The sequence below is a fragment of the Photinus pyralis genome, unplaced genomic scaffold, assembly GCF_008802855.1.
Source record: "Photinus pyralis isolate 1611_PpyrPB1 unplaced genomic scaffold, Ppyr1.3 Ppyr1.4_LG7, whole genome shotgun sequence".
NCBI classification, from domain to species: Eukaryota; Metazoa; Arthropoda; class Insecta; order Coleoptera; family Lampyridae; genus Photinus; species Photinus pyralis.
In genome coordinates this window covers 18,649,174-18,663,912 of record NW_022170738.1, presented here as the reverse complement: position 1 = coordinate 18,663,912, position 14,739 = coordinate 18,649,174, and the positions used below count along the sequence as shown (strand labels likewise).

Below are 14,739 nucleotides of genomic sequence, written 5' to 3'. Positions count from 1 at the left end.
CAGTACATCCCTCAATGAAATCACTTACCCGGACAAAAATTTGCTATTTCTTAATTAATTTTTATTACTTTTGTAACACCTTGTATATTGCAACACCATGTACATTCCTAGTAACTGTAGTGATATCTAGGGGTTTTGACTTTTTCTGTTCCACTGTTTGTCACGGCGTCTTGAATTGACCGGTTCAATTTTAACATGTATTAACGTACTTTTCGACTACTTTAATCATCCCGCTGTGTAGTGGGTGAAATCCTTAATTTCGACCATGTTCTGTCTAGTAATGTAATTATTTCAATCTGTAAGTAAGGTTTTTCCGCCGAGATAGGTTATGTTAACATATTCTTTATTTTAGATTTGATGTGGTTGATGTGTGATGGTCGGTTAGTTACTCCTTCAGGGTTTCTTGACCTTTCACTTGCTCGGTCCTCTTCCCCCGTCTAGGCCTTTGGACCGTACTTGTTCGATGTCGTACCGATTGTGGGTCGACCTCTCATTGTAAGTTATATTTGCTATGTTAAGAGATTATTAATCGTTAAGTTTTAGTTGTTGCTGTGTTCTTCGGTCGGTTGTTCCCTTCAGGACTCCCGATCTTTAAACTTGCTCAATTCTTCGTCCCCGTCAGGGTCGATTAATTTTTAACTTGTATTATTAATATTTCGAAGCCGTTCGGATATTATAACATCTTGTAAGTTTTATCACTCTTGTGAGACAAATTTGTAATCGTACAACATTTTAGGCCTGATGATGGCTTGTTAGCCGAAACATGTCGCATTACAATTAAAGATTATTCCAAGTGTATGGGGAAGGTTTTGTGTTCACTTTCTAATAATTAACTTACATAGGTTTACCGCCCCTACGTAACCTAATACATTCTACTTAATTATACGGTTTGCCGCCACGTAACTCGATACATTGCGAGGAACGGTCAGAAACCCATAGGTACTTCACAGTCGCCGAAATTAAGAAATTAGCAAAACGTTGCGACTTTCAAAAGGAAGAGAACATGATTAGGGATAGGCTCGTGCTAGGGATTCTTGACAAAGGCGTGCTAGAGATTCTTGACAAAGGCTTGCAAGAGAAAATTTTAACAATGGACCAGTCTGACTTGGGAACAGTGATTGAAGCTTGTCGCACCAGTGAAGCGTTAGGATCTCAAATGAAAAGCATCCGCGATAGCAAAAATTTACAGGTGACAGAAATCAAAGGAAAACGCGAGGGAAAACGTGAAGGAGTGCGATCTACTAAATCCGATACCCAAACTGCTGAAAAAGGGAAAGGTGTTCCTCTGTACACCGTGTAATTTGAAGCATGGAATTAACAAGTGCCCAGCGTTTGGAACCAAATTCCATAAGTGTGGGAGATTAAATCATTTCAAGGTAGCTTGTAAAGTTATGGATGTGAGGACCGTCGAAGCCGTAGAAGACGAATCGACTAAGAACTGGTGGTTCAAACACTTAGTTACAGTTCAGATGTCATAAAAACAGTCGATATGTGTAGTAGTGCTTGGTACACCATCAACACCTATTTCTTCCGCAACCTTATTCGCCCACAATTTCCTCTGAATATCCCGAGAATGATACCTATTGTTTCTCATGTCCCACAACGGCGACTTCCCGCGAGTAGCAACAATCAACTTTTCGTTCTCCATGTCGAAAAACAACACAATCCTGTACACAACGTAGGGCGATTATAAGCGACTAATAATAAGGAACCCCCCTGTCGCGCGACTACGCTTCCAATGGAGGATCAGCCTGAGATACGCAGTCGCCTAAATAAATTTTGGTATTATATATATATATATATATATATATATATATATCGTTTGCGCTGTAGAATGTTATGTATACTTTCATTATTTTTTTTAGGCTGTTGAAGCAAAAGGAGGAGTAATAGCTAATTGTTGGGAGTGTATTGATGGAACTGCTAGGCAGATCTGTCGGCCATCACTAGACCAAAAGCAATATAATTCTGGTCATAAGCCGTTCCACTGCCTGAAATTTCAGTCAATGATGTGTCCAAATGGTATAATAGCCAGCTTGGAGGGTGCTTTACCACGGCAGAAGACATGACGCTGCAATTTTCAGGGAATCCTTGTTATATGATGAATTGGAGCAGAAAGCCGTGTTTAATGCAAATGAGAACTATTGTCTGTATGGCGATCCAGCTTATGGCTTAATGGAGCTGCTTCTTACACCTTATCCAGGAAGGATTGATGATCTACTTCCATATCAACAGGAATTTAATCGTTCAATGAAAAATTTGAGAGTGTCAGTAGAATGGGGTTTTCAAAAAGCATTTACATTTGTAGATTTTAGAAAAAATCAAAAATTATTGCAAGATTTACCAACTATGTATAAAGTGGCAATATTACTTACTAATTGCCACACGTCTGTACGGTAGTCAAACTGCTATTTATTTTCAAACTGTACCACCAACCCTTAATGAGTATTTGGTATACTGAATTAAATTTTATTGATATGTACATATGTTGATAAATAAAACACTATTTTTATTTCTTTGCAAGATTATTAGCTATAAGTTGCTGTTGCGAAACAAGTAATTTCATAATTTTCTTTGTTCTAACTCTGTTTTAGTTATTTTTTTCTATTTCTAGCCTTTCCATGCGTTCCTTATGTTCTAAATCAAGCTTTTTATTTTCTAATGCATTTTATGTTCTTCAATAACCAGTTTCCTTTCTGCTACCGCTACTTGCCGCTCTTCTACACTACTTTTTGTAACAGGTATTTGCTGGTTAGATGTAGATGTAGTACCTCCTAATGATTGAGTGCTTTTCACTGGATCACCAATTTCGCTATTGGGTGGAATATATTTTCATCGATACCCTGTAGATCACCAGACGCGATCTCGATCGAGAGGGCCACACTTCCTATAATTAAAATGAAATGTGACGTAAGCTATGCCCAACAATATATATATATATATATATATATATATATATATATATGATACAATAAAAGAAGATATGACATCGCACAGGTGGGCGGACCTACGTGACGTCACGTAAAGAGTAAAACGAGGAGTGAACAAAGAAACTGTAATTTATCGCTTGTATATTTCGTGGAAGTACATATTTTAATTGCGAGTTTTTAAATAAAAAGCGTTTAAAATGAGATGTGCGGTGTATGGCTGTCATGTAGACAATCAATCGAAGAATTATGATCGCGAAATAAAGTTTTTTGGCTTTCCAAAAGCTAAGAACTTACAACGTGTATGGCAGCGTTTGTGTAAGCGTAAGGACAAATTTAATATTTGCAGTGCGAAAATTTGTTCAAAACATTTTACTGAAAGCGATTATGAGAGAAACTTAAGGCACGAGTTGTTGGGATATGCGCCAAAAAATTATCGACCTCTTAAAAAAGAGGATATCCCGTCAAAATACCTGCCAAATAAAATAGAAAGACGCGGTTGTCATAAGAATAAGAGAGAAGAACGAATTGCAGAAAAAATTTCGGAAAAGTATAATGTGTTTTCTGTGCTGTAGACGATTAATCGTTTTGAAGCGAATAAAATAGGTTTATGTAATTAAATTTACGCGAAAACTTGTTTGTATTAAATTGTTTCAATTAAAAAGAACGATTATACTTATAGAATATGACAATGGAGATACCATACCACTATGAAACCCTTACTTTATTTATACGACATGTGGCCACGCAACCAATTTTATTTTATAATTCTGAAGGAGTACTTTGTATATATCTACTTACAATGGGACAAATATGTAACAATTAGTTTTCTATACAAGGCAACCGCCCGCGCCGCGCCCCAAAGATAATCAGAATGGATTTAATGAAATAAAGCATTAATAATCATATAGAAAAACCGTGCAAACTCAAACGTTACTCTATACGTGACGTCATGCGCGAACTCGGCCGAATTCAATGCGGCTATGTCTCATATCTTCTTTTATTGTATCGTGTGTGTATATATATATATATATATATATATATATATATATGTAGATGGGTTTGACGATTTCGATTTTTTCACAATTCATCAGATTCAACAGCTCCCTGTCAAATCCGAAACTAGAAAAGACTTGCATCTCGGCCGAATTATTCAACTTTTAGAAACGGGCCAAAACTTAGCCCAACATGGTTTTAAAGCGCCAGAGGTTAAGTAGTATACACTCGCTGCGAACTGTCTGATGTTTGAACATAGAGTGGTCGTACCACCGACGTTACGACACGCTATCCTCAAAGACCTGCATGCGGCCCACTTAGGTATAGTCAAGATGAAGGCAATGGCACGTTCCTTTGTGTTTTGGCCGGGAATCGACACGGACATTGAGAATGTAGCAAAGTCCTGCACAGATTGTATCAGACACGCTCACGTTCCGCCCAAGTTTCGAGAACATCACTGGGAATACCCTAAAGCACCGTGGGAACGCATTCACATTGATTACGCGGGTCCAGTAGCAGACAAAATGCTATTGATCATCGTAGATGCCTACAGTAAATGGCTTGAAGTAAGACCTACGACTTCCACGACAGCCACCGCCACAATTACAATCCTGGACGATTTATTCACGGCATACGGTGTGCCAGTTACGGTAGTTTCAGACAATGGTAGGCAGTTCATCGCAGATGACTTTAAAAGCTTCCTACGAAATAGTGGCGTGAAGTATCACAATCTGTCGGCACCTTACCATCCCTCTACAAACGGGCAAGCAGAACGCTACATTCAAACTGTGAAGGATGCGCTTTACGCAATGAAAACAACCAAAGAAACGCTCCGGAGCAACCTAAACGAGTTCCTTCGTCAATACCGGAAGGCTCCACATTCCGTTACGATGCTTCCACCGGCCCGACTTTTCCTAGGGCGCGACCTACGAACTCGTCTTGACCTGACAAGACCTGACGATGTCCAGACAAGAGTCACCCAGAAACATCAAGCAAACATGAGCTCTACCTTCCGCATACTAAACGTTGGACAAGATGTATACTTCTTATCTGGAAACAAAAACATGGACAAATGGCTCCCAGGCGTTATGACTGCTCGCCTCGGAGATCTTCACTATGAAATTAAACATGGGGATAAAACCGTGAAACGTCATATTGACCAAATTAGAATGTTCGCAGAAAATATCAAAGAAACAGGTGTCGACCAACAACGAAAAACAACGCCTGAAGAGCCCATATTGCGACGTATTCGTTTTCATGGCCAACAAGGGGACTCACCAGTGGCCGCGGAGCCCACTCTGGCAACAGCTACCCCAGTTCTATCACCAACGCAGGAAACTGCCAGAGCCGACGCGACTGAAAGAGACCAGGTGACACCGGTAGCTCCAAGAAGGTCGTCAATTACTTCGTACTGAGCTCTTTTATCAAACTGTTTCCAGTCGAAAGCTAGGTATGTCGAAGGGGTAGGTGGTGCTGACATATAATTATATATCTTGTACCATCCGCCTTTGAGGGTTTCGTAGCCCCAAAGCATTGGGCCATCTCGATTTACTAAATCATTTACAAGTGGCCATAAAAACATGGCTTCTACTTGTATCATCAGTTTTGGGACTCCAAATACCATTCGTATTTTATCCTCTTCGTTAGCACGTACTAAGTGGGATCGGGCATGAGCCTGATTGTAATATTTGAGATCGTTGTTCTCTCTGTCTTTGTAAATACCATCTTTAATTCTATGAACTTTCTCTCTGTTGTGAGTGAAAATCTCATTGTACAGGTTGTGAAATGTGACTCTTGAGTCAGGGATTAAACCTTTTTCGTACTTAATGTGGATGTATTCCTTCCAGTAATCGCTGTAGGTGTAGGGAGCTTCAGCTGAGGTTGGTAACGTCCATGGGTAATAACGTAGATCTGGAAAAGCTACTGGTCTGTAGGGTGTTGGGGGAGCGAAAAGTTCTTTGACTCTGTTCAAGGCTAGTTGGTAATGTTCGTCCTTAATTATGGGGTGTTTAGGAACATCTCCTCTATGATAATCCGCAATGAGTGCGTCCTTAGTAAAGACTGATCGTCTGTAACCAGTAATAATCTCGTTGGTTGCTGTATATCCTAGTTCTTTATTTAGAGCAAAGATAACAGGGTTAACGTGTCTGTAGGTTAGATAAGTGGGGTGAATGGTGTAAGCTAGTTCTTCATTTTTAGAAATGAGGGTTAAGTTACTTGTTGTGTCCATCGTCGTATATTTAGTTAAAGTTTCTTAGATTTATAAAGCCGATTAGATCAGGAACGGACACGACGCGCTCCTCTCCGATTTACACCAGTTCACAATTTGTTTAATTAGATTTCATTTTGTAAAGAGGGAGGAATGTTGTGTGTGTGTGTGTATATACACAATACCACAATACACGTATATATATCCTCATATTCTTTCTATTTGAGTTCCCAGCTTGATCTGTTTAGTTCTCGTGCAGCTTTGACACGTTCAGATAGTTTTTCTCCAAACAGCCAACCATCTGAAGCGCCAGATGTTAGGGTGTCTTTGAGTACTGTCCTAAGGTTGCGATTAAATTACGTTATAGCTTGCTTGTGGTGAAAATCAAGTAACAATTTAATTTATTCGCATAGCTTGCTAACTTAATATGCTCTGAATTTTCTCCCCCTTCATTGGACAAAAGCTAGGTGAACAGTTTCCATAGAGCTGACAAATCGCCTCGCCAATTTGTGTTTGCAACTCCGCTCATTTTCGTCACTTTTTACAATTTGTATGTTCAATGCCTTTGCAATTTCGGGATTCAGCTTGGGGCTGTTTAACTATGTGTAGTTATCCTCGGATGGGTAATCGCACAAGATCGAGAGCTTTCCCTCTTTTACCAACCCCTCATAAATTAAGGTACGTAATCCATCTACTGCTTACATCTTTATGTAATACAACTTAAGACCTTCTGCAGAGGCACCTCTAAAATGCATTATGCGGGTCACTCTGTAATTGGACGCAAGCCTGTTGAGGGCACAGAACAAGAGAGGGATACTAAATAAATAAAAGATTGCCCTTAACTCCAAAACGTTTATATGATCTTGTTTGTCGCGACCGGTCCACCAACCGTGAGCGCTGCTGACGCCGCACACTGCTCCCCAGCCCGTGAGACTAGCATCAGAATAAATTTCGTGGCTGAATTGGTCTGATGTTAAGTCGTTGTAGGCTAACTGAATGCCATTGCGCCACCAAAGTAAGTCTGGGGTCAAAGACTCGAGAATGCGTATGGTTTTGTCGCAGAGCCAGGTACTTTTCTCGCTCGAAAAGTTTGGTGTAAAGCCACCCATATTTCACTGCGGGACACGCCGACGTAAGAAGTCCTACGAAATGTGCAAATCTACGGATCTTGCATGTGCGTGTACGGCAATTAAGAAAAAAACTTTACTTTGCGTAAAATTTTGTCACGTTTATCGCACGGTAACTCTAGTGCAGCGCCCGTATTCGGTCACTATTTTATGTAAAAGTACATATTTTTTAAGCAGGTACATATTGGTACACATTTTTCTGAGAAGTTACATAAAGGTACATATTTTTCTAGAGGTCAACTGGCAACATAAACAAAACATCAAATACAAACAAGTTCTTATTTCAATAGTCATAATAATGACTCATAAATACCTGTCTATCTCAACTCTCAAAGGGTGGTTGTTTGTTATCTTTAAAAACGTGTCAGTTGCATGATAATGAGGATTAAGTTTCTTGCCTTCCTTCTATTTTAAAGGTGCTTGCCTGTGATTTAAAAAATGTGTCTCAGTCTAATTTGCGAATTCAAGCAGCGCAACACGGGAAATGGGAAAGTGCAAATTGAAACAGTCTTGGTTATTGGAAACTGATGTAAATGGTCATCTAATTAAGACTTGGGCAAGAGCGGAATGTGATAAATATATTTTTTGTTTAGTGTGTGATAAAAAAGTGTGTGTTGAACGTGGAAAAACTGCAATTAATCAGCATGCACAGGCTGTTAGCCATAAACAACAATATAAAATAAATAATTCAAATCAACACAAAATTAATCCCAGTGCATTTAACAATGGACCAATACTATTCAATCCTCGAAGAGAATGTACAAAAGCAGAGCTAATATGGACTCTTAGATTGATACAGCAGAATCAAAGTTTTGAATCAGTATCGGGATTAAAAGACGTGATAAAGTTAACTATGCCCGATTGTAGATGGATTGACCATTTTACGTTATCGCCACGGAAGGTATCCTATTATGTATCACACGCATTAGCACCTTATTTTTACAAGATACTAAGTACTGACTTAGGTAATGGAGGTACGTTTTTACTCTTAAATTACCTAATACATTTTCATTAATTTAATTGGATTTCAGGGTATTATTCTCTTCTTTACGACGAAACAACAAATAAATCCAACCAGAAGGAACTGCAAGTACGAATTCTCTATTGGTCAACAGAAAAAAATGAAGTTGTGTCTCGTCATTTGAAAACTGTGTACTTACAACATGCAAAAGCGACAGATATCGTAAAAAGTTTATATGAAATAATTGCCAAGTCCTCTCTACAACAGGAAAAATTAATTATGTTAGGAAGCGATGGCCCTAATGTAAACAAGAAGGTATTTAACACAATTAATGCGGATATAAAAAAATTGCGTAAAGGGTCATTATTGGATGTAGGTACATGTAATTTGCATGTAATTAATAATGCCTTTTTAAAAGGGTTAAACGAATTTGGTAGCAATATATCGGATTTGTCAGTTGCTTTAAAATACTTTTTCAAAGAAAAACCCTCCCGCTTAGCAGATTTCGATTATTGTAAAAATAGCACTAATACTCCTAAAAAACATTTAATAAAACATGTGCCATCTAGATGGTTAACATTGGAAAAGGCTGCTGAAAGAATCATAGAGTTATGGCCAGCCATTACAGAATACTTTTTAAAATATATACCCAAAAATTGTAAACAAGTACTAAAAACAGGAACTTACAAACCATCATTGATATTATTAAAAAAAATACAACCTTTCCTGAACTTATTTTCGTTAATGCTAGTGCCAAAATATTTAATAAATTTAATATTTTATTTCAAAGCAATCAACCTTTAATTCACTTACTTCATTCCCATATTATTGAACTGATTAAAAACTTAATGATACATTTTTGTCGACCTGAAATAATTACATTATTAGATTGTGATAAATTTAATTACAATGAAGTGTTTACGTTAGACAATTACATACCCATTGAGAATTATAAAGAAATTGTTGGTATTGAAGTGTCCAATCAATTTGATAAATGTAAGGTAAATGAACCCGAAAGGTTAATTTTTACAAATAGAGTAAGAAATCATTATGTCGAAGCCTGTAAGCATATCTTTAAGAAAATTCCTCTCTTTGAACAAAACTTATTAAGATGGGTGAAATGTATCGACCCTCGTAATTTTAAAAATTTTTCTACTTTTGAAATCATCAGCATAGCAAAACAAATTCCAAATTTTACCAATTTCAATAACTTGCAAGACGAATGGAATTTACTAAAGTTAGAAGAACTTGGCGCTGCAAATGATTTGAGGATTGATCATTTTTGGAGGGTTATATTTGATTTGCAAGTTAATGGAATTATAAAATATCCTAATTTAAAAAGGGTGCTCCAAACAATCCTTTGTGTTAGTCATGGCAATGCCGATGTGGAAAGAGGATTTTCGTTATCTGGACACATTGTAACCAACGAGCGAAACAATCTTAGTGAATTAACATTAAATTCATTGTTGTTTATTAATGACACAATTAAAACTATGTATTATAATAAAATTGATAATATAGAGGTCACAAATGAATTATTATGTTTCGCTAAGAATGCTCACTCGGCCTATGAAGCATATTTGGAAGAAAAAAGAAGAAGAGAACAAAAAGAAATGGAAACGAAAGTAGAGGAAGAAAAAAACGCAAAAAAACAAGAAATTGAGTTAAAGGAAAAATTGAATGAACAGATAAAAGTTGTCGAGTTAGAAAAAAATTTAAAATCGGTCCAAACTCAAAGCAGTTCTAAAAGGGAGGCAGCAACAAAATTATTAAATGAAGCGAACGAAAGGCTAAAGCAAGCACTAAAGAAGAACAATCTTACAGAGGCAAACATTGCTTCAAGTTTATTAGAGGCTGCACAAAATTTGCAAGCCGAGCAAGACACTTTAACACATGAAGCCAATAAAATTATCAAAAATGTAAATAAACGGAAAGGTGATTTGCTTCAATATTACACAATGAGGGCTAAAAAATCAAGATAATGTCCTTTTGTATGTCGCATGTATTAAATTTAAGTAAAAATTCTCCTTTATATTATATATGCATCTTGATTATTGTATTATTCTTGTTCCTTTTTTAAATAAAAAATACATAATTGGTACATTTTTTGTTGGTGAAAAAGTACATAAGTACATATGTTGTGGGTAAAGAATCGCTACGGGCCCTGCTAGTGTCATTTTTACGGAGTCCAAAAGGAATCCCAAAAATTTACACCTTGTGTCTGGGACCCACACACTTTTCTCTGCGTTAATTAAGAACCCTAACGAAGTCAACAAATTCATTCAAGTTAACAACGTGTTTTCCTGACACTCCTCCTTTGAGGTACCCACAACAAAAAAATCATCTAGGTAATTGACGAGAGTAACCCCCCTGGATCGCAAAAACTGAATCACAGGTTTTATAAGCTTGGTAAAAGCATATGGGGCTGAAGCGAGACCGAATGGTAAGCAAGTGAACTCGTACAACTTACTGTCGTACGTAAATCTTAAAAAACGTCTATGCACTTTGCTTACTGGAAGTGAGAAATAAGCGTCTTTTAGACCGATCGAGCAGGCGAAGGATCCGGGCTGACACAGCCTTCTTGCCGTCCTTGCATTGATCTCTCTATCTCACTTTTTATATTTTTGTTAAGGAGCGACGTTAGTAAGTTACGCCGAATAGTGGAAATACGGCTAAAAAGGTTGGTACTAAGTTTTCCACAAGTACACAAGGGAGCGAAGACCTCGGTCCTCAGAGCCGACGACATATTTATTGAATTCAATGCGTGCCCGAGGGCGCATAGACCTTTAGTTAGGTGGTTTTGTAACTCCACGTAGGAGTTATCCCTTGTCAAATTGTGCTTGTCTAGAATTGTGGCCATCTCCGGATTAAGCTTCGGCGGTTCTAAGTTCCGAAGATTATCAGGAAAGTCGTACTTGTTTAGAAGAGTCGATACGTCCCCTTTGGGTAGGCCTTCTACTAAGAAGTGACGCCAACGAGACGCTAGTTCTTCGTGCACCGAAAAACTAACTCGTTTACCCTTTTCGGGATTTTCTCCCAAGATCGGATCGGATCGGATTGAAAAGCTTCAATGAAATTTCTAATACGAGTGACCTGCCCTTTGACAGACCGTCGTTTATTTTTAAGGCTTTAGCTTCAGCCATGATTTCAGTTACTAACATGTATTAATTATGCAGTAATATAGGATAACTAAATAAAATGGAGTAGATCGGAGAATATAGAACCACAGACTTACCAGAGACTTTATAGGCGTCCCAGGATGATTCCTCCTTAATGGTTGAAGGATCAGACGTTGCTTTTCGGACGTTATTAGTTGGCTAAGGTTCACCTTCTAATCACTCACACCTTCGCGTTAATTAGGGTAAATCGAGGAGAGATGGACCAGTAGGAGAGACGGACCACCAGCAGTATCTTGTCTGTTGTTGCATCAATCCTTGTTACGGCGGCGTAAAATTATGAGGCAATGTTGCCGTTAATCAGTCCTACAGTTACACGCGCGTGGGTGCAGTACTTTTTAATTTATTGGGAAATTACTTTTTTATGGTCCTCGAAATTTTTCAAAGTGTTTTTCGTTGTTGAGTTATTTCACTTAAGGTAAGTTTTAAGTAGAAATTTAGACCACTCATAGGCAGATATGTATTCCGAAATGCACTTAACCTCGAAAACGCTGTGTTCAAGTAATTGCATTTCAACAGGATTTACTGGTCCATCTATCCTTCACTTTTAGGAGAGACGGACCAGTACACTATAGGTGAGATGAACCTATATCGTGTTGTTCCAGGATAATGCCGAATGAGTATACGCGTAAGCAGAATACGCCTAAAAGGGGTTGTTGGTCCGCAGAAAATTTAACTGATGCCGTTAATGCGGTAGTGTACGGTCAAATGGGTGTCAATGAAGCAGCAAAAGCGTTCGGCATTCCAAAAACCACATTTAAACGCAGATTTTCAGCTAGTAATCTGGATAAAACCGACCGATTGGGCCCTGGTAGTGTACTTGGTAGAGAAGCAGAAATGAAGCTCTCTACCCACATAAAAAAATTGCAGAAAAGTGGTTTCGCACCCACTAGAGGGGAAGTGCGCGTTAAGGCATATAATTTAGCCGAACGTCTTGGAATTGAACACAAATTTAATCGAGAAGAGGGTGAGTTACATGAACTCTTACTTGAAATTTTAAAACTTTGTAACAAATTGTTGTGCACATTTTTAGGTAAAGCTGGTAATGTATGGCTGCTTCAATTTTTGAGACGAAATCCAGATATTACAGTTCGCAAAGCTGAAAATACCTCAATAGCTCGAGCGTTGGGAATGTCTAGAAATATTGTAGAGAAATATTTTAAAGAACTCGATGCTGTACTCTCTCAAAATAGTTTATTTGACAAGCCTGGCAATATATACAATACAGACGAGACAGGACTACAGCTGAACACGCGAGCAGGACAAGTGCTGGCTCAGAAAGGATCTAAAAGTGTACCTTCAATTAGCACGTGCGAAAAAGGTGAAACAATTACAGTAGTTGCCTGCTGTAATGCAGAAGGGGTTTATTTGCCTCCTTACTGCGTGTTTAAGGGGAAAAATGCTAAAGCAGAATGGGCTGACGGAATGCCACCTGCCTCACGTATTCGCATGTCAGCAAAGTCGGCATACGTGACGTCAGACATTTTCCTGGACTGGCTACAAAACCACTTCTACCTCAGAAAAGTACCCGGGAAAGTCTTACTAATAGTAGACGGACACACTTCTCATACAACCAATCTTGACACGTTGCAATTTGCCGAGGACCACGATATAATTTTGTTTTGTTTGCCTAGCCATACAACACATTATTTACAACCGCTGGATAGGGCATTCTTTAAAAGCCTGAAGGGGCATTATTATGAATCGTGTAGGAGGATGATCAAATGCAACCCCAATAGAAAATTAAATCGGTTGCAATTTGGCAAACTTTTAGGGGAGGCTTGGGGCAAATCGGCTACAGTCAACAATGCCGTATCGGCCTTTCGGTCAACAGGAATTTGGCCTTACAATCCGAATGAAATTCCCGATCACGCTTTTCTAACCCAACCTCCAAATGAGGCTGCAATACATGCAAGAGAAGAAGAGGAACAAACTGGCTCTACAGCAAAATTAAGGGAAACTGAGACCCTTTCTCGCGATGGTGACTCACCTCAACCAGGCCCTTCCGGAATGCACCTTCCTCTCTACCATGAATCGCCTCAACCAGGTCATTCAAAAAAACAGTTGGGAAGTGTTGAAGAAGAAGAAACACCTGGGAAGCTACTTCAAGAACTTTCACCTGTACCCCAGATAACCCCAGCTATCAGAAAAGCTCGTGTGAACCTAATGGGTGACTTAACTTCACCCAATCACATAGCCCTTGTTCGTCAGAAAAAACAAAAACAAAGCCAAACACCTCATCCAAAGGGACAGAGAAAGGAAAAACCTTCCAAAAACAAATTACCGAAATCTACAGATCAAAAGTTGCAGAAGAAACGCAGACACGAGTCTACTTCTTCAGAATCTGATGGAAACGTAATCTTGGATGATTCATCTAGTGGGGAAGAAACGTTGGATGATATCGAAAATCAGTGCGTCGGGTGCCTCGAAGACTATCGCCTTACAAAGAAAAAGGAGGAATGGTTACAATGCATTGTATGTTCCAGATGGTTGCACGATGGTTGCACATCCTACACCAACACATGCCAACGCTGCGGTGCCGCCCCCACTTTAAAAAAAGGGACAAAAACCCTAAATTAATGGATGGTCCATCTCTCCTTTTCATATAGGTCCATCTCTCCTATCCCCACTAGGATAGATGGACCAATTACGATTTTTAGTTTTTTAGAATTTATAATTATTTGTCAAGTTATATTAACCATTAAACTTTACCAAAAGGACCACGAATGTTTATGTTAACGTTGTACTGTTTTGTAGACTTATATTCTTATAAATAAAGAAGTTATCGAAAAATGTTTAAAAGGTGGTCCATCTCTCCTCGATTTACCCTAATTTATTAATCCGGCTCGAAGGACATGTTTGTCGCGTAGGACTATATAATAATCGGATTAAAAGATATTTATTTACCCGATGGAGTGCGTCTCACGACGTCTACATATCGACCCTTAACTTACTGAACTGCCAAATTCACATGTGTCTCAGACGCATTACTCAACCGAAGGGGCGGGTCAGAGACCCGTGTAGGGAGAGTCAGGTAAAGACCAAATTCACCCTTATTTCCTTAATATTTCTAAATTAGTAATAGATAATAATGTAATACGTTACTTTACAAAGGAATGTAAAGAGGAACGTACAAACCCCAATCTACGGAAAAATTTCTAGTGAGCTGAATTTTTCTATACACCTTTATTACGGCATTTTAATATGTGAAAAATCGACATTGATTTCGTGCCGGCTAAAAAAGTTATAAAGGTCAAAAGGTCGCGAAAATCACTCTTTCGCGAATATCTCGCGACTTATTGAGAAGGCTACAAAAATGCATTCATATACGGTAGGTATTGTA

The 14,739-nt window shown here is 38.4% G+C and overlaps 2 protein-coding genes across 2 annotated transcripts; both read left to right on the top strand.

Moving 5' to 3' along the window:
- The first annotated feature begins 4,168 nt into the window (after positions 1–4,168).
- Positions 4,169–5,338, top strand: LOC116176100 (uncharacterized protein K02A2.6-like). The gene has a single exon (XM_031494573.1). The coding sequence runs from the start codon at positions 4,169–4,171 to the stop codon at positions 5,336–5,338; it is 1,170 nt and encodes a 389-aa protein (XP_031350433.1).
- Positions 5,339–12,005: 6,667 nt separating this feature from the next.
- On the top strand, positions 12,006–13,976 carry LOC116176099. The gene is made up of 2 exons (XM_031494571.1): positions 12,006–12,363; positions 12,430–13,976. The coding sequence occupies exons 1-2, from the start codon at positions 12,006–12,008 to the stop codon at positions 13,974–13,976; spliced, it is 1,905 nt and encodes a 634-aa protein (XP_031350431.1).
- The last annotated feature ends 763 nt before the right edge of the window (positions 13,977–14,739 follow it).

Bases quoted from the DNA above. Each gene is read 5' to 3' on its own strand.
- LOC116176099 (XM_031494571.1), top strand. From the start codon at position 12,006: ATGCCGAATGAGTATACGCGTAAGCAGAATACGCCTAAAAGGGGTTGT. The intron at 12,364-12,429 runs GTGAGTTACATG...GCACATTTTTAG, and splicing joins CAAATTTAATCGAGAAGAGG to GTAAAGCTGGTAATGTATGG.
- LOC116176100 (XM_031494573.1), top strand. From the start codon at position 4,169: ATGTTTGAACATAGAGTGGTCGTACCACCGACGTTACGACACGCTATC.